This window comes from Spea bombifrons, chromosome 1 (genome assembly GCF_027358695.1).
Source record: "Spea bombifrons isolate aSpeBom1 chromosome 1, aSpeBom1.2.pri, whole genome shotgun sequence".
In the NCBI taxonomy this organism is placed as follows: Eukaryota; Metazoa; Chordata; class Amphibia; order Anura; family Pelobatidae; genus Spea; species Spea bombifrons.
Genome location: NC_071087.1, coordinates 26,742,411 through 26,761,959, shown reverse-complemented (window position 1 = coordinate 26,761,959; position 19,549 = coordinate 26,742,411). Strand labels below are relative to the sequence as shown.

At 39.6% G+C, this 19,549-nt stretch overlaps 1 protein-coding gene across 1 annotated transcript; it reads right to left on the bottom strand.

Moving 5' to 3' along the window:
* Positions 1–773: 773 nt before the first annotated feature.
* Positions 774–18,680, bottom strand: ENPP6 (ectonucleotide pyrophosphatase/phosphodiesterase 6). The gene is made up of 8 exons (XM_053459405.1): positions 18,273–18,680; positions 11,013–11,192; positions 10,664–10,775; positions 8,714–8,855; positions 7,928–8,107; positions 2,494–2,631; positions 1,945–2,062; positions 774–1,103 (listed from the first exon to the last, which is right to left on the bottom strand). Exons 1-8 carry the CDS (start codon positions 18,511–18,513, stop codon positions 889–891), a joined length of 1,326 nt encoding a protein of 441 aa, XP_053315380.1. The 5' UTR covers positions 18,514–18,680; the 3' UTR covers positions 774–888.
* Positions 18,681–19,549: the final 869 nt, after the last annotated feature.

Sequence of the window (19,549 nt, the reverse complement as noted above, 5' to 3'; positions counted from 1 at the left end):
GAGCGCCGGAAGTGACGTCAATTTCCGGCGCTCAGCATTACAAGCCGGCACCGTGGCAGAGCAGGGAGACTCGCTGCAGGACTGTTTAAAGGTAAGTACCGGGGGGGGGGGTCGTAGATTATGGCGTCGGCGAAGTTTAAAATGCCGCCCCCCCCCCGGCGTCGGCGGGGGGGGCGGCGTTTTAAACTTCGCCCCAGGCGGCGTTAAGTCTTCGGCCGGCCCTGGTGCCAGTGATAGTGGAAGGGCCTAGAACACTATGCAGGGTTAAGTGTTTTGGGACGGAAAATCAATTATTATTATTAATAATAATTAATTAGCACAGTTTTCTTAAAGGAACAGCCAACAGCCATGCCTTCTACTAAGCCAAGTCTACCTTTTCCACCGGAAACTGGGGCTTTCTCTCGTAGCTACCATTAACAGAAAATCAATAAATGCATAAGATGGTTGTAAGTGGAAGCAGCAACACATTCATGATTCTGGACATTTCTGTGCCCGGTTTAGAGAGAAATATAGTTTTTTAGGCTCTATAGAAAAAAACAGAGCAGATTTCTGTGATTCCAATTTACTTCTATGGCAACATGAACAATTTTCTCTGTAATGATGTCATTGAAATAGTATGATATACTGTATATTTGACATTTATGTTACAAATCTGTGTGTGAGGGTTTGCATTTTTTTATGTTTTTATATCATTCAATGACTCAATGAATCAGGAAGAAAAGTAGAAATTCTTTGCTCCATGCTGGATTACAGGATGTCACAGGATAGTTAATACAAATAGTAGATAAATATATATGCTATTTAAAAAATACTAAAAAATATATTTCATAGGAAAGCAGAAAATGGTTAAAAATTGTACGTGTGCATAGTTGGTAGAGTAATTTGTGACTAGGTCCATAGGACAAGGAATGAGAAGAGAAGAGTTATTAATATGCAGCTGTCTGGCCGTATAGATGGTATCATGTTGGCTTGACTGTTGAGCATACATTCTACTCTGGACCAGGAGCCATTGTTGGGTAGTGGTTCCATTCCTAAGATTTTACACATTACGTTGTAGACATCTACCGACCGGATTGGAGCAGATCGAAAGTTCACTTTAAAATCTAAAGAAACAAATGTAAGAAAAAAAAACATTTGTACACATTCTCTGGGTGGGAAACAAAAGTTCTGCCAATAGAAAAAAAAAGTAAAGTCTTCAACCAGATATATCAATACATTGAATAATTGTTCTAAGGGCAGTTCTCACTGCAAAGCTTACATGTATTCACTAAATCTGGAGAATCCAACAAATATCCTTAGCACTTCAGAACAGCAAATTCCAGAAAACAGGAATTGTTAAAAAATGATCTTTTATTCTCACTTTGAAATTTCAGTGTACACATAAAGAAGCAGCAGTGAAATGTTGCCTTCTGTTCCAGAAGTACTACTTAAAGGTAAGTTGGTAACATAATTAAAGTCACCGGGAATAGCAAATTTATACAAAAGCGTAACAACTTCCTTTTTAAGGAGGTGAGAGTAGGTTCTCACCCTATTGAGAGTGTGCCTTGACGTGGCGGGTGAGCTAAATTATGCTTTGGCCAATTCATATAACCAAAACCTCTCATTTATATTATGTTTATATATTTGTTGCCAACTTTATTAGGGTAAGAAGCGCAGACAGTTTTTGTTTTTTGTTTCCTTTCTAAGGAGTTTACTGTTGCAGATATAGGTCCGTTTTCTGTAGATATCAAACAACCCTTCATGCACAGATATATACTATATAAAGCCACGGCATTTGGCTCAAGTTTTATTTTAGAAGAGTTCTTTAGTGACGATGTAGGTCACAGCACAAAGTTCAGAGCAGAAGATTGGGACTCCGTTATTTATACTTACTTTGTGTGTAGGTGCAGACCCTCACCCTTTATTTTTTTTGAATCTACAAATAACATTTTAATTTATATTTACCTGGACCAAAAGCTAGAAAGAATCCCCTCATGTCCATGAGTTCATTGTCATATCCATGCCATCCATGTTGCCAGGCCTGATTACTACCATTATTCCAGTATGGTAGTTTTTCAATACTCTGGAACAGAAAATACATGAATAACCCCAGAATCTGGCCATCCTATCGCAGGTTGCTCTTAAAACATAATCGCCAATATGCTGCACCCAGCGCAGGCACACTTGGCACTGAGCGAGGTGTGTGTGTATTGAGTGCACTCCATCAACTCTTCTGGAAGAGTTGGGGGATGCTCTTTAGTGCAGTAAAACAGCTGACTTCCACCAGGTTTTTTCAATTTTACCCAGTATCCCCTATGGGATATTTTAAGCTCTAAGGCCTATATTCAGGTCAGTTTTATTTTCTGAATAGAAGGCCAAAAGCACTGTACAGAGTTCGTGTTTTTTAGACCTCAATAGGTTAGCCATGATAATAAAAGTCTGAAAATATAGGGGCAATTCTTATAGACATGAAAGGATATGAGATGACACGCTGGCAGAAAATGCATACTCTACCTCGGTTAAGAACCATCCCTGTTCAGCAATTATAGTTAAAGGTGACACAAATTTCCCCTTTTTGTAGTAGAATCTGTCTGGGATGCCTTCTTTCTCATAAACATCTGCGTGTTCCATAGATTTCAGCTGGTTGTATACCTGCAGAAGAATTAAAGCAATATAATAAATATATAATTTGAACTTGGAATTTGGTCACCTGCAATAGGTAAGCATCAGGGACTTTACACTAGATTATACACTTTAAGGTGTATGGTTAGAGGCATGGTTATGGGTGATGCTTAACAGGGCCAGATTGGGATAAAAACCAACCCTGGAAATAATTGAATACCAGCCCTGTATGTCATGATGCCACGTATGTGGGGTCCAAGCTCCAATATTTTTTTTGTTCAGAATAAAAAAAGCCATGCATTTGAAGAACACATTAATCATAAATAATATACATATTTAACAAAGTTCCTAATATCAGTGTGGCCCATGACATCATGTAATGGATTGGGACCAACTGGGAGAGCATCAGTATATTCTGAATAATGCAAAATAAAATAAAGGTAAATCAATCATTGGTAAAAAGTTCTTTAAAAACACAAAAATGACTTTCGTTGTAGACAATAAACAGCACAAATAAACCTTTCTTAAAAAAATAGAGCTTAAAGGTGTGGTGGAAGTGTGTGAGCTGCATGGATAGTGGATGTGTGTAAGAATGAGTGTATGTGTGTGTAAGAATGAGTGTATGTGTGTATGTAAGTGTATGGTGTTAGAGTGGCTGTGTGTGGTGTTTAGTAAAGCTTACACCACATTTCACAATAAGAACATCATACCAAGAGTCAAACATGGTGGTGGTAGTGTGATGGTCTGGGGCTGCTTTTCTACCTCTGACCGGGCCGACTTGCCATAATTGATGGAACTATGAAATCTGATCTCTACCAGAAAATCCTGAAAGAGAATATTCGGCTATCAAGTCCAAGTCTACCTCTGAATGGCTCAAATGAATCAAAATGAAAGTTCTGACGTGGCCTAGTCAAAGGCATGTCTTGAATCCGATTGAGATGCTGTGGCATGATCTTAAAAGTGCATTTCATCCTCTAAAGTGGCTGAATTAAAGAACAGAGGGCCAAAATTCCTCCACAGCGATATAAGTGACTAATTTCCAGTTATTGAAAATGCTTGATTGCAGTTACTAGGTTTAGAAGACAATTACTTTTTCACATGGGTGATACAGGTTTTTATTAGCGCTTCAGATTCAATAAATGAAACGATCATTTAAAAGCTGCATTTTGTGTTTATTTACATTGTTTTTGTCTTATATTAAATTTAATTACATGATCTGAAATATTTAAATGTGGCAAATAAGCAAAAATAGAAGTCCAGAAGGGGCAAATACTTTTTAATAACACTATATATACAGTATATATATATATATATATATACATATATATATTTATATATATATATATATATATATATATATATATATATATACAGCATTCTCCACATCAACATAGTGGCAAATGTGTTTGGAGCAGTGGCGTCGGCAGGGGGGGGCCAGAGGGGGCCATGGCCCCCCCCAACATCATGCTGTGCCCCCCGGTGTGCCCCCCCAATTGAAACGCCGGCTTTTTTTTTAATAGACCCCAAGGAGAGAGAGAGGCGCCGAGCGGTCGCTGAGGATTAAGTTCTCAGCAACCGTTCGGCGCCTCTCACTCTTCTCCACGACCGCGAGGCCTCTGCCTTGGTCGCAGTGCCGGCATTTCAAGCCGGGCGCCGGTATATGTCGTCATATCCGGCGCCCGGCAGTGAAGCCGCGCACACTGCAGAACCAGGGATACAGAGACCTGGCGATCTCACCGCTGGACAAGCCCAAGGTAAGTGAACTTCAAAAGGGGGTAGAAAGTTAGGAGGGAGTTAGAGAGTCAGAAGAGGTAGATAGGAAGTGAGAAGGGGTAGATAGGTATAGATTGGGAGGGAGAGGGGATAGATAGGATAGATTGGGAGGGAGAGGGGGGTGGATGGGATAGATATGATAGATAGGGAGGGAGGAGGGGGTAGATGGGATAGATTGGGAGGGAGAGGGGGTAGATGGGATAGATATGATAGATAGGGAGGGAGATGGGGTATATGGGATAGATTGGGAGGGAGAGGGGGTAGATGGGGTAGATGGGATAGATTGGGAGGGAGAGGGGGTAGATAGGATAGATTGGGAGGGAGAGTAGGTATATAGGGAGGCAGAGGTGGTAGATAGGATAGATTGGGAGGGAGAGGGGGTAGATAGGATAGATTGGGAGGGAGAGGGGGTAGATAGGATAGATTGGGAGGGAGAGGGGGTAGATAGGATAGATTGGGAGGGAGAGGTGGTAGATAGGATAGATTAGGAGGGAGAGGTGTTTATGGGACAAACTTGGCATACGTTCAGCTGTTTGGGGACAAAGTTGACACAATATGTAATTTGGGTGCTGGTCGGGTTTTATGTGGGCAGTGTGGACACCAGGGCTGGCTTTGGGGTGTGTGACCAGTGATCTATGCCTGTAATTTAGGGGGTTGTATCTATACCTTTAATGCAGAGTTTATATGTAATTTCCAATTGATTTATACCTGCAAAGCTGGGTTTTGTGTCATTCTGTTCATCTGTATCGGCTATATTTCCATACATTATTTATGTTTACCTGCAAATATAGGATTTGTATGTCTTATTCAGTTGATCAATACCTGGAGTGCTGTTTCCATGTGTTGTTTATTTGATCTATACCTTCAGTGCTGAGTGTACATGTGATTTCCAGTTGATCTATACCTGCAATGCTGGGTTTGTGTGTTCTGTTAGTTTATACCTGCAATGCTATGTTTCCATACATTATTTATATATACCTGCAAATACAAGTTGGTTTTTTTATATCTCCTTTAGTTGCATGTGCTGTTTCCATGTGTTGTTTATTTGATCTATACCTGAACTACAGGGTGTAAGTAAAAGAGCGGTATGGTTTAGTGAATGAGGGGATAAAGGGACTCTGGGGATGATTACAGGGGAGAGGACCTTTCAATGTCACGGTGCAGGACTGACTCTCACGGTCTTTCCCTGATCTGCAGTCAGTGTGGGAAATATTTCTTTTTTTTGTTGTGGTAGCGGAGGGAGTGATTGCATGCAAGGAAGCGTTGAGCGGGGCCCAAGGAAATGCTTTTCACTATAAAATATATTGGCAGCAGGGGCAAATATTTATATATGTTTTGGCAGCAGGGGCTAATATTTATATATTGGCTGCAGGGTCTAATATTAATATATATATTGGCTGCAGGGTCTAATATTAATATATATAGGAAGCAGGGACTAACACTATATATATCGGCAGCAGGGTCTAATATTAATATATATTGGCAGCCGGTCCAATATTAATATATACCAGCAGCAGGGGCTAATATTAATATATATCGGCAGCAGGGGCTAATACATATTGGCAGCAGGAGCTAATATTAACATATATTGGCAGCAGGGTCTAGTATTTATATTCATATTGGGAGCAGGGTCTAGTATTTATATATATATCGGCAGCAGGGGCTAATATTAATATATATTGGCTGCAGGGGCTAATTATATATATTGGGGCTAATTATATATATTGGCTGCAGGGACTAATAATATATATTGGCAGTAGGGGCTAATATTAATATATACTGGTAGCAGGGTCAAATATTTATATATATCAGCAGCAGGGTATAATTTTTATGTATATCAGCAGCAGGGTATAATATCAACATATATCCCCAGCAGGGGTTAATATTAATATATATCAGAAGCAGGGTGTAATATTTCTATATATCGGCAGCAGGGACTAATATTTATATATATTGTCAGCAGGGGCTAACTTCAAAGAGATAAGTGCATATTATGTAGTTAAAAATGCACGTCTAACGTGTGTGTGTGTGTGTGTGTATATATATATATATATATATATATATATATATATAGTGTATATGTACCGTTTTATAATTGGCCCCCCTACTTTGGTCCCTGGCCCCCCATGTGCCCCCCCTAAATACGAAAGCTGGAGACACCACTGGTTTGGAGGCACTACAACTAGAAAAAAATGAGGCCTATGCGGATGTATTTGAGATTATTTGGGTATCACATGTTGTGAGCTCATTTATGTGTAAGTATATTGAAGTTAAGGCCCACAGGAATATCAGATATAATTAGAATTAAGTAGACAATGTGATGATAAAAAAGTCTAAAAGTCCCACTACTAAGTATTTTTTCGCAAGAACATTGGAAGTAAAATAAAACCAATGAATGTTTAAATATTGTCTATGGGATAAGGTGCCAGAAGGATACACCGGGTGTGATGTTGATCTTTAATTCATTTTCCTGGTTATGTTCCTGTTTGGCCTGTTTGGATGCCAATTATTTTTTTCTTCGGGATATTTACGTAGTATCAACCTGTATGGGCGAAGGGGTGGAGGTGCACAAACTTGATGCGTTCTGCCCAGAAACTCAGGGTTTTATGTGTATAACTTATTATGCTGCATGAAATCAGTTACCATGCTAATATGAACAGTTTCAGCCTACGTCACGTAGCTGAGAACTTTGTCCAGGGAAAAAGCAGTGCCCTTATCCCTTATATAAGCAAGGGCTCAATGTGTGTATATATCATAAGAACCATTGTATTACTGCACTATGCATATATATATTATTAATAATTGAAAGTGACCCCATAATATTGGGGTGTAGTCATGTCTGTCCTTTTACTAACAGTGTGAGAGTGTGTATGTGCACGTAGGAGCAAATTAGTTCTTAGTCGCATCTTGGTTCTTGGACATCACCAGAATGTCCTTGGATCATTGCTGGAACCTTGAATAGTTATTTTTTGCATCAAATATGTTTCTATCTCAGCCGGTTAAATTTATAATAAATTAAAATATTTTTTACCTTTTTCTTATTGGGAAGGGTCAATTTTGACTTTATGCCAATTTTGACTTTATGGAAGTGGGAACACCTCTCTCCACTCTCCCTGTAGGTATCCTGATCAATACATTTTTCAATACAGAAATAAGGTCTAGTTTTTGCCCATGGGGTTGCAGTCACAGTCAAAGTCACTCGAAGTCAAGTGTAATGTATTCCAGAGAGCAACTGAAAATAAGCTTGGTCAGTGAGGACAATTGGTTAGTGGCATTGGTGCAACATGTGTTTTCCTCACTTATGTGTTTAGAGACTGAACCCAATAGTAGTGTGCCATGGTGATGTAAGACTGTGGGCTCATACAACTGTTAAAGTACCTGGGTCTTGAAAGAAGGAAGCAGAGCGACGCTGATGTCATACTAAAGATCTGTTATGAGCTCTTGGAATATGTGCACAGCTTTACAGGTTGTACATGGAGAATTTAAGGGCAGTTCGAAAAAAGTCTTTAAGGCATCAATTAAACAGTATAGCAGTTACATATAGGACACATACTTTTGAATGCTTGCCTTCAGCAGGCCACAAGCTGACCACAGCACCCCTGTCCTTCATCTGTGTGATGTCATTCATATCAATATATGTTTTAAGCTCTATTACTTTGTCCATCCAGTAAAGATCCGTCATTCCATGATCAGAGAAAAGGATTACATTTAAGTCATTCTGAAGGTCCATTTCCTGTAAAGGATTCAAGAATATTAAAAAATATATTTGTATGTTACCAGTTACGTATTCTGGCCTAGGGCTGAAGGTTCAGGGGTGGTAGTCCCATTGCTGCCAAACTGGGGGCTTGGGTGATCAGGTTCCCCAGTATCCCCCTGCTCAATGGGCCAGTTACAGGAGTGATCTTTGATCTCCAACCAGCTCAATTACCAACACAACCACCATTGTCTGCCTTAGAGGGCGCTGTGTGCCTTTAAGACATGGAGTGCAGGGATATGACACCATATCCAGGCCATACCCAAGGCACAGAGTGCACGGACGAGGAGCCATATCCATTTGGTAAAGGCATAGTGTTATATTGTGTACCTGCTTTTCTGTCCAGTTTATGTGTATATCCTTCTGTAAAGGCCACGAATCAGAGTATTAAATAAGAATCCAGAGGAAGTCCAAGTTGAGTAGTGAAGAGCAATAATAAGACACATCGCAGAAAGTATAAATTTAAAGGATGGGTATGGTGCAGCAAAAAAAGAAATAGAGGCTAATACAACGTTTATAGTAAATAACACTGTGGATCAGGAATAATGTTTCATAAAACATTAGCAATGGCATAATTATATATACCGTAATTTGTTGCTTTAAGCCCCTTAGCACTTGGTCTACAGCTTTGGTGGCATTTTTTCTCTCCTTAGACCATGGTCCATGATGATGGCCTTCTACATCAATTCGTTCATAGTAGACAGCTGCCATATCAGAGTCACCATTCCTGTACAATCGTAATACATGTCATTTGCATATTAATGAAATGCATACACATCATACAATTATTATTATGTACCCTTCATAATTAATATCATGCTAATAGTCCACAATGGACACTGAATCCCACATCCCTTGGTCTAAATACTACAGGATGTAGTAAATAGGAAATAGTTTGTAGGAAACTAGATACAATTATCCCCATATCATTTATGGCAAAGAAGTAACATTAACTGTAATAAAAAATAAAAAAATCTAAACTCATTCAGGAAATCCAATGTGTAAACTTCCCTATATGTCAACAGAGCTGTCTAGTGGTGCAGACATTGTTTACGTGAAGAGAAAGAAACTGCTTCCGTAAAGCCTTAATGTGAATGATATACAGTTCTGACATTACCGACCCCTTTGAATATTTTGTACATCGTATCTAATATCTCCTGAAAAATAGTGTGTAGTGAAACAGCATTGGTTTAATTATATATGTTTGATACAGAACCGTACAGGATAAAACAATTTTAAAAAAGATATGGGAGGAAAAGGTATAAGAATAGACACATTGCCATGACACGATTATCGGCGTCCTCTTAAAGAATTCAAATCAGTTTGAAAAGACAAACAAGGTGGCAAAAGGAAAGTTGATTAGAGTATTCTTTGAAGGTTGGTACTGTAGAAAAACCACAATGTAAGACAACCATACAGCTTAAGACTAACCTGGTGCAACCTGAAGTGATGGTTTCAACTCGTGTCATATCCCCACACTAAACCAAGAACGCCTTTATGGTTAAAAGCTAAGCATGTGCAAATGGGCCAAAAATGATTCAGACAATTTTTAGGTTTGTTTTTAGCCCATTCGTTTCGGGCAACAAATTATGTCCCCTGCCCATTTGGTTCAGACGCAAATCGTGTGGCATTTTTAATTCGGGAACAAAATTTGTTGCCCAGTCCCCACATTCACTCTCAGTCACTCTACCTTCTCTGCCAACCACTTCTACTTCCGCAGTTCATGCCAGGTTATGTCTGCGGAGATGTAGATGAAAGATAGTAGATAAGGAACAGGAAGATGCGGAAGTGGTCAGCAGAAGCAGAGGTGGTCGTCAGAGAAATTAGGGATACATTTAGAGAGCGTGTGAGAGAGAGTGAACAGGAATAAGAGTGTAAGAGAGTTAGCGAAAGGACTCGGACAAAGTGTTACAAAGGGTCAATGTTGCAAAGGGTTTTGTAAGGAAATATTTTGGAAGGGTGTCTATAATGCTGTCCAGGTCATATTTTATGTTCCTTCTGTAAAATAACTACATCGGTTGAAAAGGCCTAATTTTTTAACACCCAATAAAACATTCTGCTAATACAAAATAGGTACATTTCCAACTATTTCTGAAGACATTGTCCACAATGTACAATATATTCAAGGGTGCCATTAATGTTGATGATAACTGTATGAGCAGAAATAGATAGATAGATAGATAGATAGATAGATAGATAGATAGATAGATAGATAGGTAGATAGATAGATAGATAGATAGATAGATAGATAGATAGATAGATATATAGATAGATAGATAGATAGATAGATAGATAGATATATAGATAGATAGATAGATAGATAGATAGATAGATAGATAGATAGATAGATAGATAGATAGATAGATAGGTAGATAGATAGATATTTCTGTATTTGTTGAAGATTATGGGGTTTTAGTATGTAAAATTCTTTATTATTTACAGAAGGAACGCGTTGTCATGCATTTTCCTCAATTTAAAGGCCATTACTGCATTACATCATAAATGAACCAAACTGTGGGCTGGCTGATATCTTACCTTAAAGACTCAAGAGCATCCTGAACTGCTTTAGTAAAGTTAGCATCTGAGGGGTTATCGTAATATTCGCGGCAGTAATTTGGCCTGATGCCAAGAATTTCCACCTCACAACCTGAGAATAAATATGAACAATGTATATATATATATATACCACAAACATTACAAGAAAAAGGTAAGCATTGGACTTTGATGAACTGCCCAGTTGGTTCAGCTGGAAAAGGGTGCTGTAGGTATCTACTACTAAGGCAAAAACCTAGGTTGACCCCGTTTAATCCACCAATGTGCATATAACTCATCTGATCGGTAACAAAGTGTCAGTGAAGATAAGCCATTACATTTAAACCCTCACCTGGCCAATAGAACATAGAAACCTTTCTTCTTGCCTTTTCCATGGAGATCCAAAGAGGTTCCGATCCATCCCACCACATTGGCAACCGGCTATCTTCGTTGGTTCCAATGTTAAAGGAGGTGTTAGATGTCTGATCCCACATATAATTTCCAGTCATATGATGCACTTCACAATGGCGCCCTGAAAGAGCAAAAAACATGAAGTATTTATAAATGGCAAACATCATCAAGCAGTTTTATGAGGCTAAAGGTTTGAAATGAACAGGAGTGCTAGGTGCAATTTCTGTTTACCATACACTCCTCTAGTTGTTCTGCTGAATAAGTTGACTCTGTACTAATAAAATCTAAAATAAATTGTTATACTTAATTTTCTTATTTAAAGCAGGCACAGAAATTGTTTAATGAACTATGTAAACTCATTTGTTAAAACTACCTATAACTGTTACTGTGAGTGAGTGTGTGTTGGTATGTAGTGTTGGATGGTATATGTTATGGGGTATTATAGTGTGTATGTGTGCGCAATATACTCCCAACGTCTTTCTATATGTTGTTTTAACAGGGTCATCCTCACCTTTGGTCCAGCTTGTTATATTAACTACTAATCATCTCCTGTTTACCCAAAGTACGGCTCTGGGGGCTATGATGGCACTGTAGAAATCAATACGTAATAATAATTTAAGAGACGTACAGTGGCAATGTAGCCATATTGACTATTCTCAGTTTGGCTCTCTTGGTTAATTTGTTAATAATACACCTATTATAATTGTTGATCATGGTATTTTGATAGATAGATGTTTTAAAATAGAAAAAAGTGGGAAGACTTTGGCTGATTGATGTTCTAAAGCTGCAGGTTACAACCCCAATGTCTATTAAGGTTATTACAATGAAAAGCAGTGGGAGAGTGGGTCCATTATTTTACAGATATTGGTCAAAGAAAACCCATAATATACAGAGAAAATACGCAGCCCATAAGAACAAAGTACCGACACTCAAATTTCATACCTGCAAATATATGCATTAGGTAAACATGAAACTATAGTAATGTATTTGGCTAATGCACACAAGATCACCTGCTAGATCAAGGCACTCCCTGGGCGGTGAGAAAAAAACCCAAGACATTTAATATCTATGGCAAGAAATTGTGCCGATATTGCCGGCTTGGATTTAGGTGCTGGTAATTTCTTTGTTAAATATGCCTAACATTCATACCATTGCTGATGCACAGCACTCATACCTAGTCCCTTTTATTAATACACCACCAGCAGTGATGGGAGAATAAAAGTGACTGGCCTATTCATATAATGAGTACAGGTCAACAAATCCAAAACCTAAAAAATGTAGCTCTTAATAACAGAGGTCCAGCCAACTCTGGCAATCCACGGACAATGCAGGCGCCTGGAATGCCTCCTGTTCCCATCAGGTGGCCGTCTGGCACAGTATACAGAATCTCTTACACGGGTAACTGTAAATATGAAGTAACAAAAGAAAACAATAGTAATATTATTATAATAATAGTCCCAAGATTGTTCGTTTTCAAGAGACTTTAACCCTCTGTAGTGCTGTGAGCCCCATCAGTGCAAAGCAATGGGCCGAATGGTTCTTATCCACTGTCAAATTCTATGTTTCTATGTTAGCAATGGTCAGCAAAAAGTGAAAATCACAAAATTGACAACCCTGCAATAGAAAATTTGAGGACGGTAAAACAGCTTTTATAGGACCAGGAGACAACGTGGCTGCCTTAGTTGCACATCTTGTAGGGGCCAGTGTTAGCACTATCCTATATATAAGGCAAAACAGGGTCCTCTAGACCCCATGCTAAAGAGGGCACGCTTTCCCATCTGTCCTCCTCCCAGGAGCCCAGTGGGGTCACATATCACGTTATATGTTCCTGCAGTAGTAGCAGAGCAGCTGAAGACCAAGCGTCTGTGTGATGTAAGAGTGATGTGGTCGATGATAAAACAGACCAAAGGCAAAAGAAGGAAAAGTGTTAATTTACAGATTATCAGGGCCAGACTGGTGATGATGAGGTGTCTGCCTAATGATGTACGGCCGACAACCGTTGCACGCTGCAGCACCTGATCTGCCTCTCCAGAGGTGAGCGTGTGGCCCTGTCGGACACGCCGGGCCTGCAGATTATTATTAAAAAGTTAAAAACTGGGGGACCACCAAAGAGTATTCTTGCTTCGGATATCATTTACGCTATGTTTCTATTGAGACCACCCCTGTGAGGGGCAAATACAACCAAGCGGCCTCTTCAAAGTATATCAGCATCCCTTCCTCAAACGTAGATCAGTCCTGCTCATTGAACATTCAGCATGCACCCGTAAAGCATATCATAGCATTACAAGTTGTGACATATATACTGACATAACCCCTGGTATACAGAGATAAAGTGAAATGTACCCCCATATTTGAGCTGTTTTATCTTAATAGAGATTCTAGGACATACTATAGGAATAAAAGAAATGTTTTCCTGTGTACTTAGTTGACCTGTGAAAGGTATTGTTATTATAACAATGAGTAGGTACCTTTTACAAATCCAACAGACTATCTAGCAGACTGCCCGACAATGACACAAGGCAGTCACCGCATTATTTTCAGGTTCTATACTTTGTGTTTTAATGAAAATGACGCTTCATTGGAACAGTTTACTCATTATTACACAACCAATACCCAGAGGGGAGAGAAAAGGCAGGATGTTCTGGAATATCAACAGACCCGCGTGCACTGAAATACAATGGAATGATTTGTGAAAGGAATTAAGCTCATAGTGTTTCAGAGACATCCGTGTTTTTGTTCTCTATCAGGGTTTTACATTACAAAATTACTTTTTAAGTGTATATACATCATTATAAATCATGCGTACCTTCTCTCATTAACTACAGTAGCTCAGGATGGACATAGAAGATGGAGGACTCCTGTAAAGTGTCGCCATTTTCAATGTGGTGTCTTAGTCCCATGGACCCACCGGGATCCATGTAAGGGCTGGCTCTGGATTTAGGAATAAATCACACCCCTTCTGAACTCTATCTACCAGATATTACCATGCGTCCGATTTAATGTGCACTAATTCACCGCTTGTAATAAAAAAATATATTAAATGCTTTTAATGTCCAGACACACATGATGCTTTAACAGATGTAGAGCTTATATAGCTCCATTGACTATTACTTAAACAATGAGAGAATGCTTAACAGGAACTTCTGGGGAACCATACATTTACTTTCACAAATATAAAAACACTTATGTGTAGAAAAGAGGCCCCTTGCACTTTATTGGAAAAAAATTCTACGTAGCTGTATTTAAGTCATTTAAATAAGAAGTGTCATTAAAACTTGAATTATGCAATGTCACTAGTCTTAAAATGATCCGGGAGTGATTTTGACATCTCCGTCTCCTTTTGTGCTCTTGCGTTTTCCAAAATAAATAAACCTAAAACAGACCACCCATTTTGTACACTTAACTCTTTGTCCATCTCTTGTGTTGGAGCACACAATAACAATTATTTGCCAGATACCATGATAACTAAATATTACCTACTTAGTGGAGGAACTGACTCTTAGCCTTGTCTTTTGGGTTTAAGGTCTTATATCAGGTAGAAACAAATGGGCAGACTAGATGGGCCAAATGGCTCATGGGTGTAGGGGCACCATGACAGAGGTCAGGAATAAGATCACCGTGCCCTGGCAACAGCTTGGAGCTGGGCAGAATTTGGCCCGTAGTGATAAGGTAGCCTATGAAGGTTCAGTAAACGTTTTTCCTTGTCTTTCTGAGGGGCAGTAACTAGGGATATATAGTTGTGGGTTTTGTGTCTGACAGGAGACAATTACCCACTCGCCTTGTTTTTGTTGGTCTATCTAAGTCTGTGTGAAGCCATAGTTTAAAACGGCTGCGGTTGGTGGAAGTTAAGGCAACCTTACTGATTATGTTTTTGTGGCTGGTACGGTGAAGGAGGCAGCCGTCTGAGGTATGGTTGGACTCGTGGTGCACAAGCCTAAGGGCAGAAGTGCTTTTGGATGCCGGTGTTCTCCCCTGGTGGAGCAGAGTTACGCCCCTATGGTTTATGTGGTTATGTGGTTTAATTATGTTATTGTTATTGTATGGTAAAGTATTATCTGTGATGAATTCATTAATTGCATTATTTATTGTGATGTTATTTGGGTCGTGCTTTGGGGAAGTTTACTTAAGAACCGTGACCAATACATTTTATTCAGATTATTTAATCAGTAACATTTGGGTGTGTTTTGGGTCATGGGGAGGCTGTGAAACCACTCCTAAAAAATAGTGTAAAACCAGAGTAACTACTGGATTGTACTCTCTTTTATACAGGGCCATACAAGAGCTGCAGTTTTGGAGATGCTCTGACCCATCTAGCCATCACAATTTGGCCCTTGTGTCAAAGTCACTCAGATCCTTACTGTTTTCCTGCTTCGAACACATCAACTTTGAGGATTAAATGTTCTCTTGCTGCCTGAAATATACCAGCCACTGACAGATTCCATGATAACAAGATTATCAGTGTTATGCACTTCACCTGTCAGTGGTCATAATGTTATGGCTGATCGGTGTATTTACACTGTATGCGGGTAATAGGAAGACATTGTTTACAGATGCCGAGCGACTATTACCAAACAGAATACACATATTGTGTGGCAATATGTTTTATTAAATATACAGTTCCTGATCTTTTGTTTTTGAGAGCTGGTTAGGTCAGTAAAATCCCAGATGCTGGCACAGTATTGTATAAAGCAATAAAAGATGATGCTGAAATTTCAAAGTCCAAACATCCAAACTTTGACAGCCTTGAGAATCGCCAAACATCAACAAAATCGGTTGGAAGCACACCATTCTGTTTAATCGTTAGGAATGTAACATTTTACAGAACAGTTGTGCAGAGAATTCCCCTAGTACAGCGGCGTCCAACGTGCGGCACGTGGGCCAAATGTGACCTGTCGGACTTGGAGGTGTGGCCCACTTGAGCCTCTCATTGCCTTAATGAGGCTCTTCTTCCCGCCCCTTTGAAGATGAGACGTGATGCTCAAGGGGGAGGGCTCACACGGAACAGTTCCTTGTGACAGGGAGAAGACCATGTCGGGGGAAAGCGGTCTGCAAGGGTACATTAATACTAAAGGGGGGGCTGGCTGGGGCATCAATACACAAGGGGGCAAACACACAAACAACAAAGCAGTGTGGAAAGCATTCTTTATGCTTTGTGTAGCTTAAACTATCCTGTTTGGGTGTCGGTGTGGCAGAGCATGTCCTAGTGTGTGTGTCTGGGTGTCAGTTTGGCAGAGCCTGTCCTGGTGTGTGTGTGTGTGTCAGTGTGGCACAGCCTGTTCTGGTGTGTGTGTGTGTGTGTGCTTGGGGGTCAGTGTGTCAGAGCCTGTCCTGGTGTGTGTGTGTGTGTGTGTGTTTGGGTGTCAGTGTGGCAGAGCCTGTCCTGGTGTGTGTGTTTGGGTGGCAGGGTGGCAGTGTGGCAGAGCCTGTCCTGGTGTGTGTGTGTTTGGGTGTCAGAGCCTGTCCTGGTATGTGTGTTTGGGTATCAGTGTGGCAGAGCCTGTCCTGGTGTGTGTGTGTTTGGGTGTCGGTGTGGCAGAGCCTGTCCTGGTATGTATTTAGTTGTCTGTTTCCTGGCACTTACTTACTGTAGGAATAAATCGAACTATTTAATTTTTACTTATCCAGAGATAAAACGCCCTCCTGAATTTGTAGTCACTTCAGAGGACAAAAATTTCAAGGCCCAGAAATCAATGAGAGGAAAAGGTTTTATGTTATTTACTGTTTCAATCTGCATATTTTATTAAAAAGGATCATGATGACTTTTTTAGTATACTGATTACTCTCAATCCAATCACATAAGAATCTATCTTATACTATCTACCTCTCACTGATGTCATCTTTATCCAGTACACATGGATGCCGAGTAGTTAAGATTCTGTCTATTTTTTTTATTTCCAAAATCCTCAGCACCAGGCCCATGATGGTCTTAATCTGGCCCTGCCTGCAGTGTGCATCAACCACCTTAAATCCAGCTTGTACCCACAGTGTGCTCCAGCCTTGTGCAGTTTTATTTGGCTAAACTTGATTTAAATGGTTTGTGGACTAACTTTGTTTTACTGTTTAAGTAAATGAGTATTGATAGAATGACATAAAAGTTGATAAAAAAAAAAACCATACATTTCTGATGAAGCGGCCCCTAAACCCTGTTACAAATTTGCATTAAGTATCTGCTTGTTAGGCTGCCGGATTACTTTGCATGGAAAATTCCTGACCTGGCTGCAAGCAAAGCACAAATTCTCCAGAGGTGTGCGGGTCTGAATTCCAGGAAACTAGATCCTCCGAATCTTACAAACATAAGGCCTCTCAGTATGGTAACTCATCCAAGATAGTACGGAATCTACAGGATAACATGCAGGAGAAACTTGTGTAATAACAGCCGATATCTTGCGTTAGGTCAGGGCGGTATCTGATGTGCTATCTTTACAATGTGCATTATGAGCACTAAAAAGCAATTCAGTGAAGCGTTTAATTTCATTTCAACCACATAGGGCTTTATAAATATGTTTATTTTAGCATGCTTGTTTTTTGTAAACTATTGATGACTTTCTAATGCAGCATCCAATTCATGGTGCATGATTATATCAGTAAGAGGGTTTGACGGGCCTGGACATGGCCAATCGGGCTACATACTTACTGATACTGCCGTTCCAGCAGCAGAATAGGTGCAGACGCTGCGTGAGTCTAAAAGCGTAACGTGTGGCCGCACATACATCATTTGGTGACTGCTGATCTTAAAGCGAGAGGACCTCCTAGTCATCTCGAGTCTGGTACTGAGATTGGATAGATCATATCTGTTCTTTGTGAATTATGAATTATATTTATTATATATTATATTTATTATATATTAATTTAATTTAACAAATCAGAAGAATCAAATGATTCAGTGATTCAAGTGCATAATATGATGACAAACCTAGATAGTCTTGAATGCTCGTAATCTGTTATACTTCAGTTAGGCAATAAACGCATCATCTTTCTACAGATAACATGGTACAACTCTACAGGAAAAATGATGGATCTCCATAGCGCAAATATCTAATCTAGTATTAATAACCGCTGACCCATTGTGAAGACAAATAGAAAGATAGATAATAGATTAAAAACTATTTACAAAGCTTCCGCAAACAATGCAGCATGGCTGTAGAAAGTTACAAACGGATGTACTAAGGCTCTATACAGCTTAATTGGAATATCTACTCACCAGTCATTAGACTATAATAGTTTGGATAAGAAAGGCTTGGAAAATCCGGGGTCATGTAATCTACTTTTACTCCATTATCCGCAATCTGCTTGAAGCCAGGGAGTGCAGCAAGTTCTTTATCGCTGATGTAATCAAATCTCAAACCATCCAGCAGAAAAACCAGAAGTTTTCGCCGTGCAGAGGATGTAACCGCCAGGCTCAGAGCGAGGAGGATGAAAGGGAAAGTTCTGCGCTTGGCCATGTTACTAGTTGGACGACTCTCCGCAGTACAGTTAGAGCGGCTGCCAGGGACTGCATCACAGCCACAGAATGAATGATCAGCTGCTCCGGGCGAGGGGACGGGCTTGGACTTTGGTTCTGCAATTCTCGCATAACTTCACTAGCCTCCTTCGTGTAACCCTTAACTGCTTAGTGTCATAGACATCAATCTTATGTCTAATTATTATTATTCCTTATTGATTTATATAATGCCATCATATTCCACAACGCTGTACAAGGAGATAAAACATTGCACAAACCGTGTTGCTTTCAAAGCAATTGTGCCAAAACAACTATGCTTGTATTCCAAGTTTTTGCCAGGTCTTAAATCCTTCATGAAAAAAAAAATCACATCACATGGAGATCAAACTGACGAGTAAGCAATTACTGGGGTGCAGATCCCCCTAATAAAACAGTAACTTCTCAAAGCCCATGTACATCTTCAGTGAGTGTTTCTCGCATTGCGTGCGTTGATTCTTTATCTAACCCGCTGTGCGTATCAAAGGAAAACATTTAATATCCGGCAGTTGCTGCCAATCTGGTACATGTTGTCATGAAAGTTGTGGAAGTGACTGTAAAAATGGTAATACCTAAGACTAAAACAGTGGGATATAAATCAAGAGTAGTGGCTTCTTCTTTTTAATGCCATGTGTATGTGTTGGCATTGAAAGGGTTAGACTGTCGCTGGTGTGCTGTATTTATCTTCTTTGCACATACACAGATTGTTTATTTTAGATGTTTTTTTTATTTCTATGGTGCGTTCAATGTCTTGAGTCCTGTCTAAAGCGATATTTTTATGCTCTAGAATGTGTGTGTAAAAATGTATACATTAAAGTTGTTCTGATACTCTGTGGATCCCTCTCATTTGCTTAGAAGTTGTTTTCTTTCAATTTTAATGGCCACATTTAGACTCATCTTTGTGTTTAGACAGATAGTTGAATCACATATAAATCAAGTATTTCATGCCAGTTAACATCAATTCAATTAAAGGAGGAATCCCATTAAAAAATATTTTCTCC

Excerpts from the sequence above, each read along its gene's own strand:
- ENPP6 (XM_053459405.1), bottom strand. The coding sequence starts at position 18,513 with ATGGCCAAGCGCAGAACTTTCCCTTTCATCCTCCTCGCTCTGAGCCTG. Across the intron at positions 8,856-10,663 it reads GATGCTCTTGAGTCTTTAAG|GAATGGTGACTCTGATATGG; the intron begins GTAAGATATCAG and ends ACGATTGTACAG. Across the intron at positions 2,632-7,927 it reads CTGAAGGCAAGCATTCAAAA|GTATACAACCAGCTGAAATC; the intron begins GTATGTGTCCTA and ends ATTCTTCTGCAG.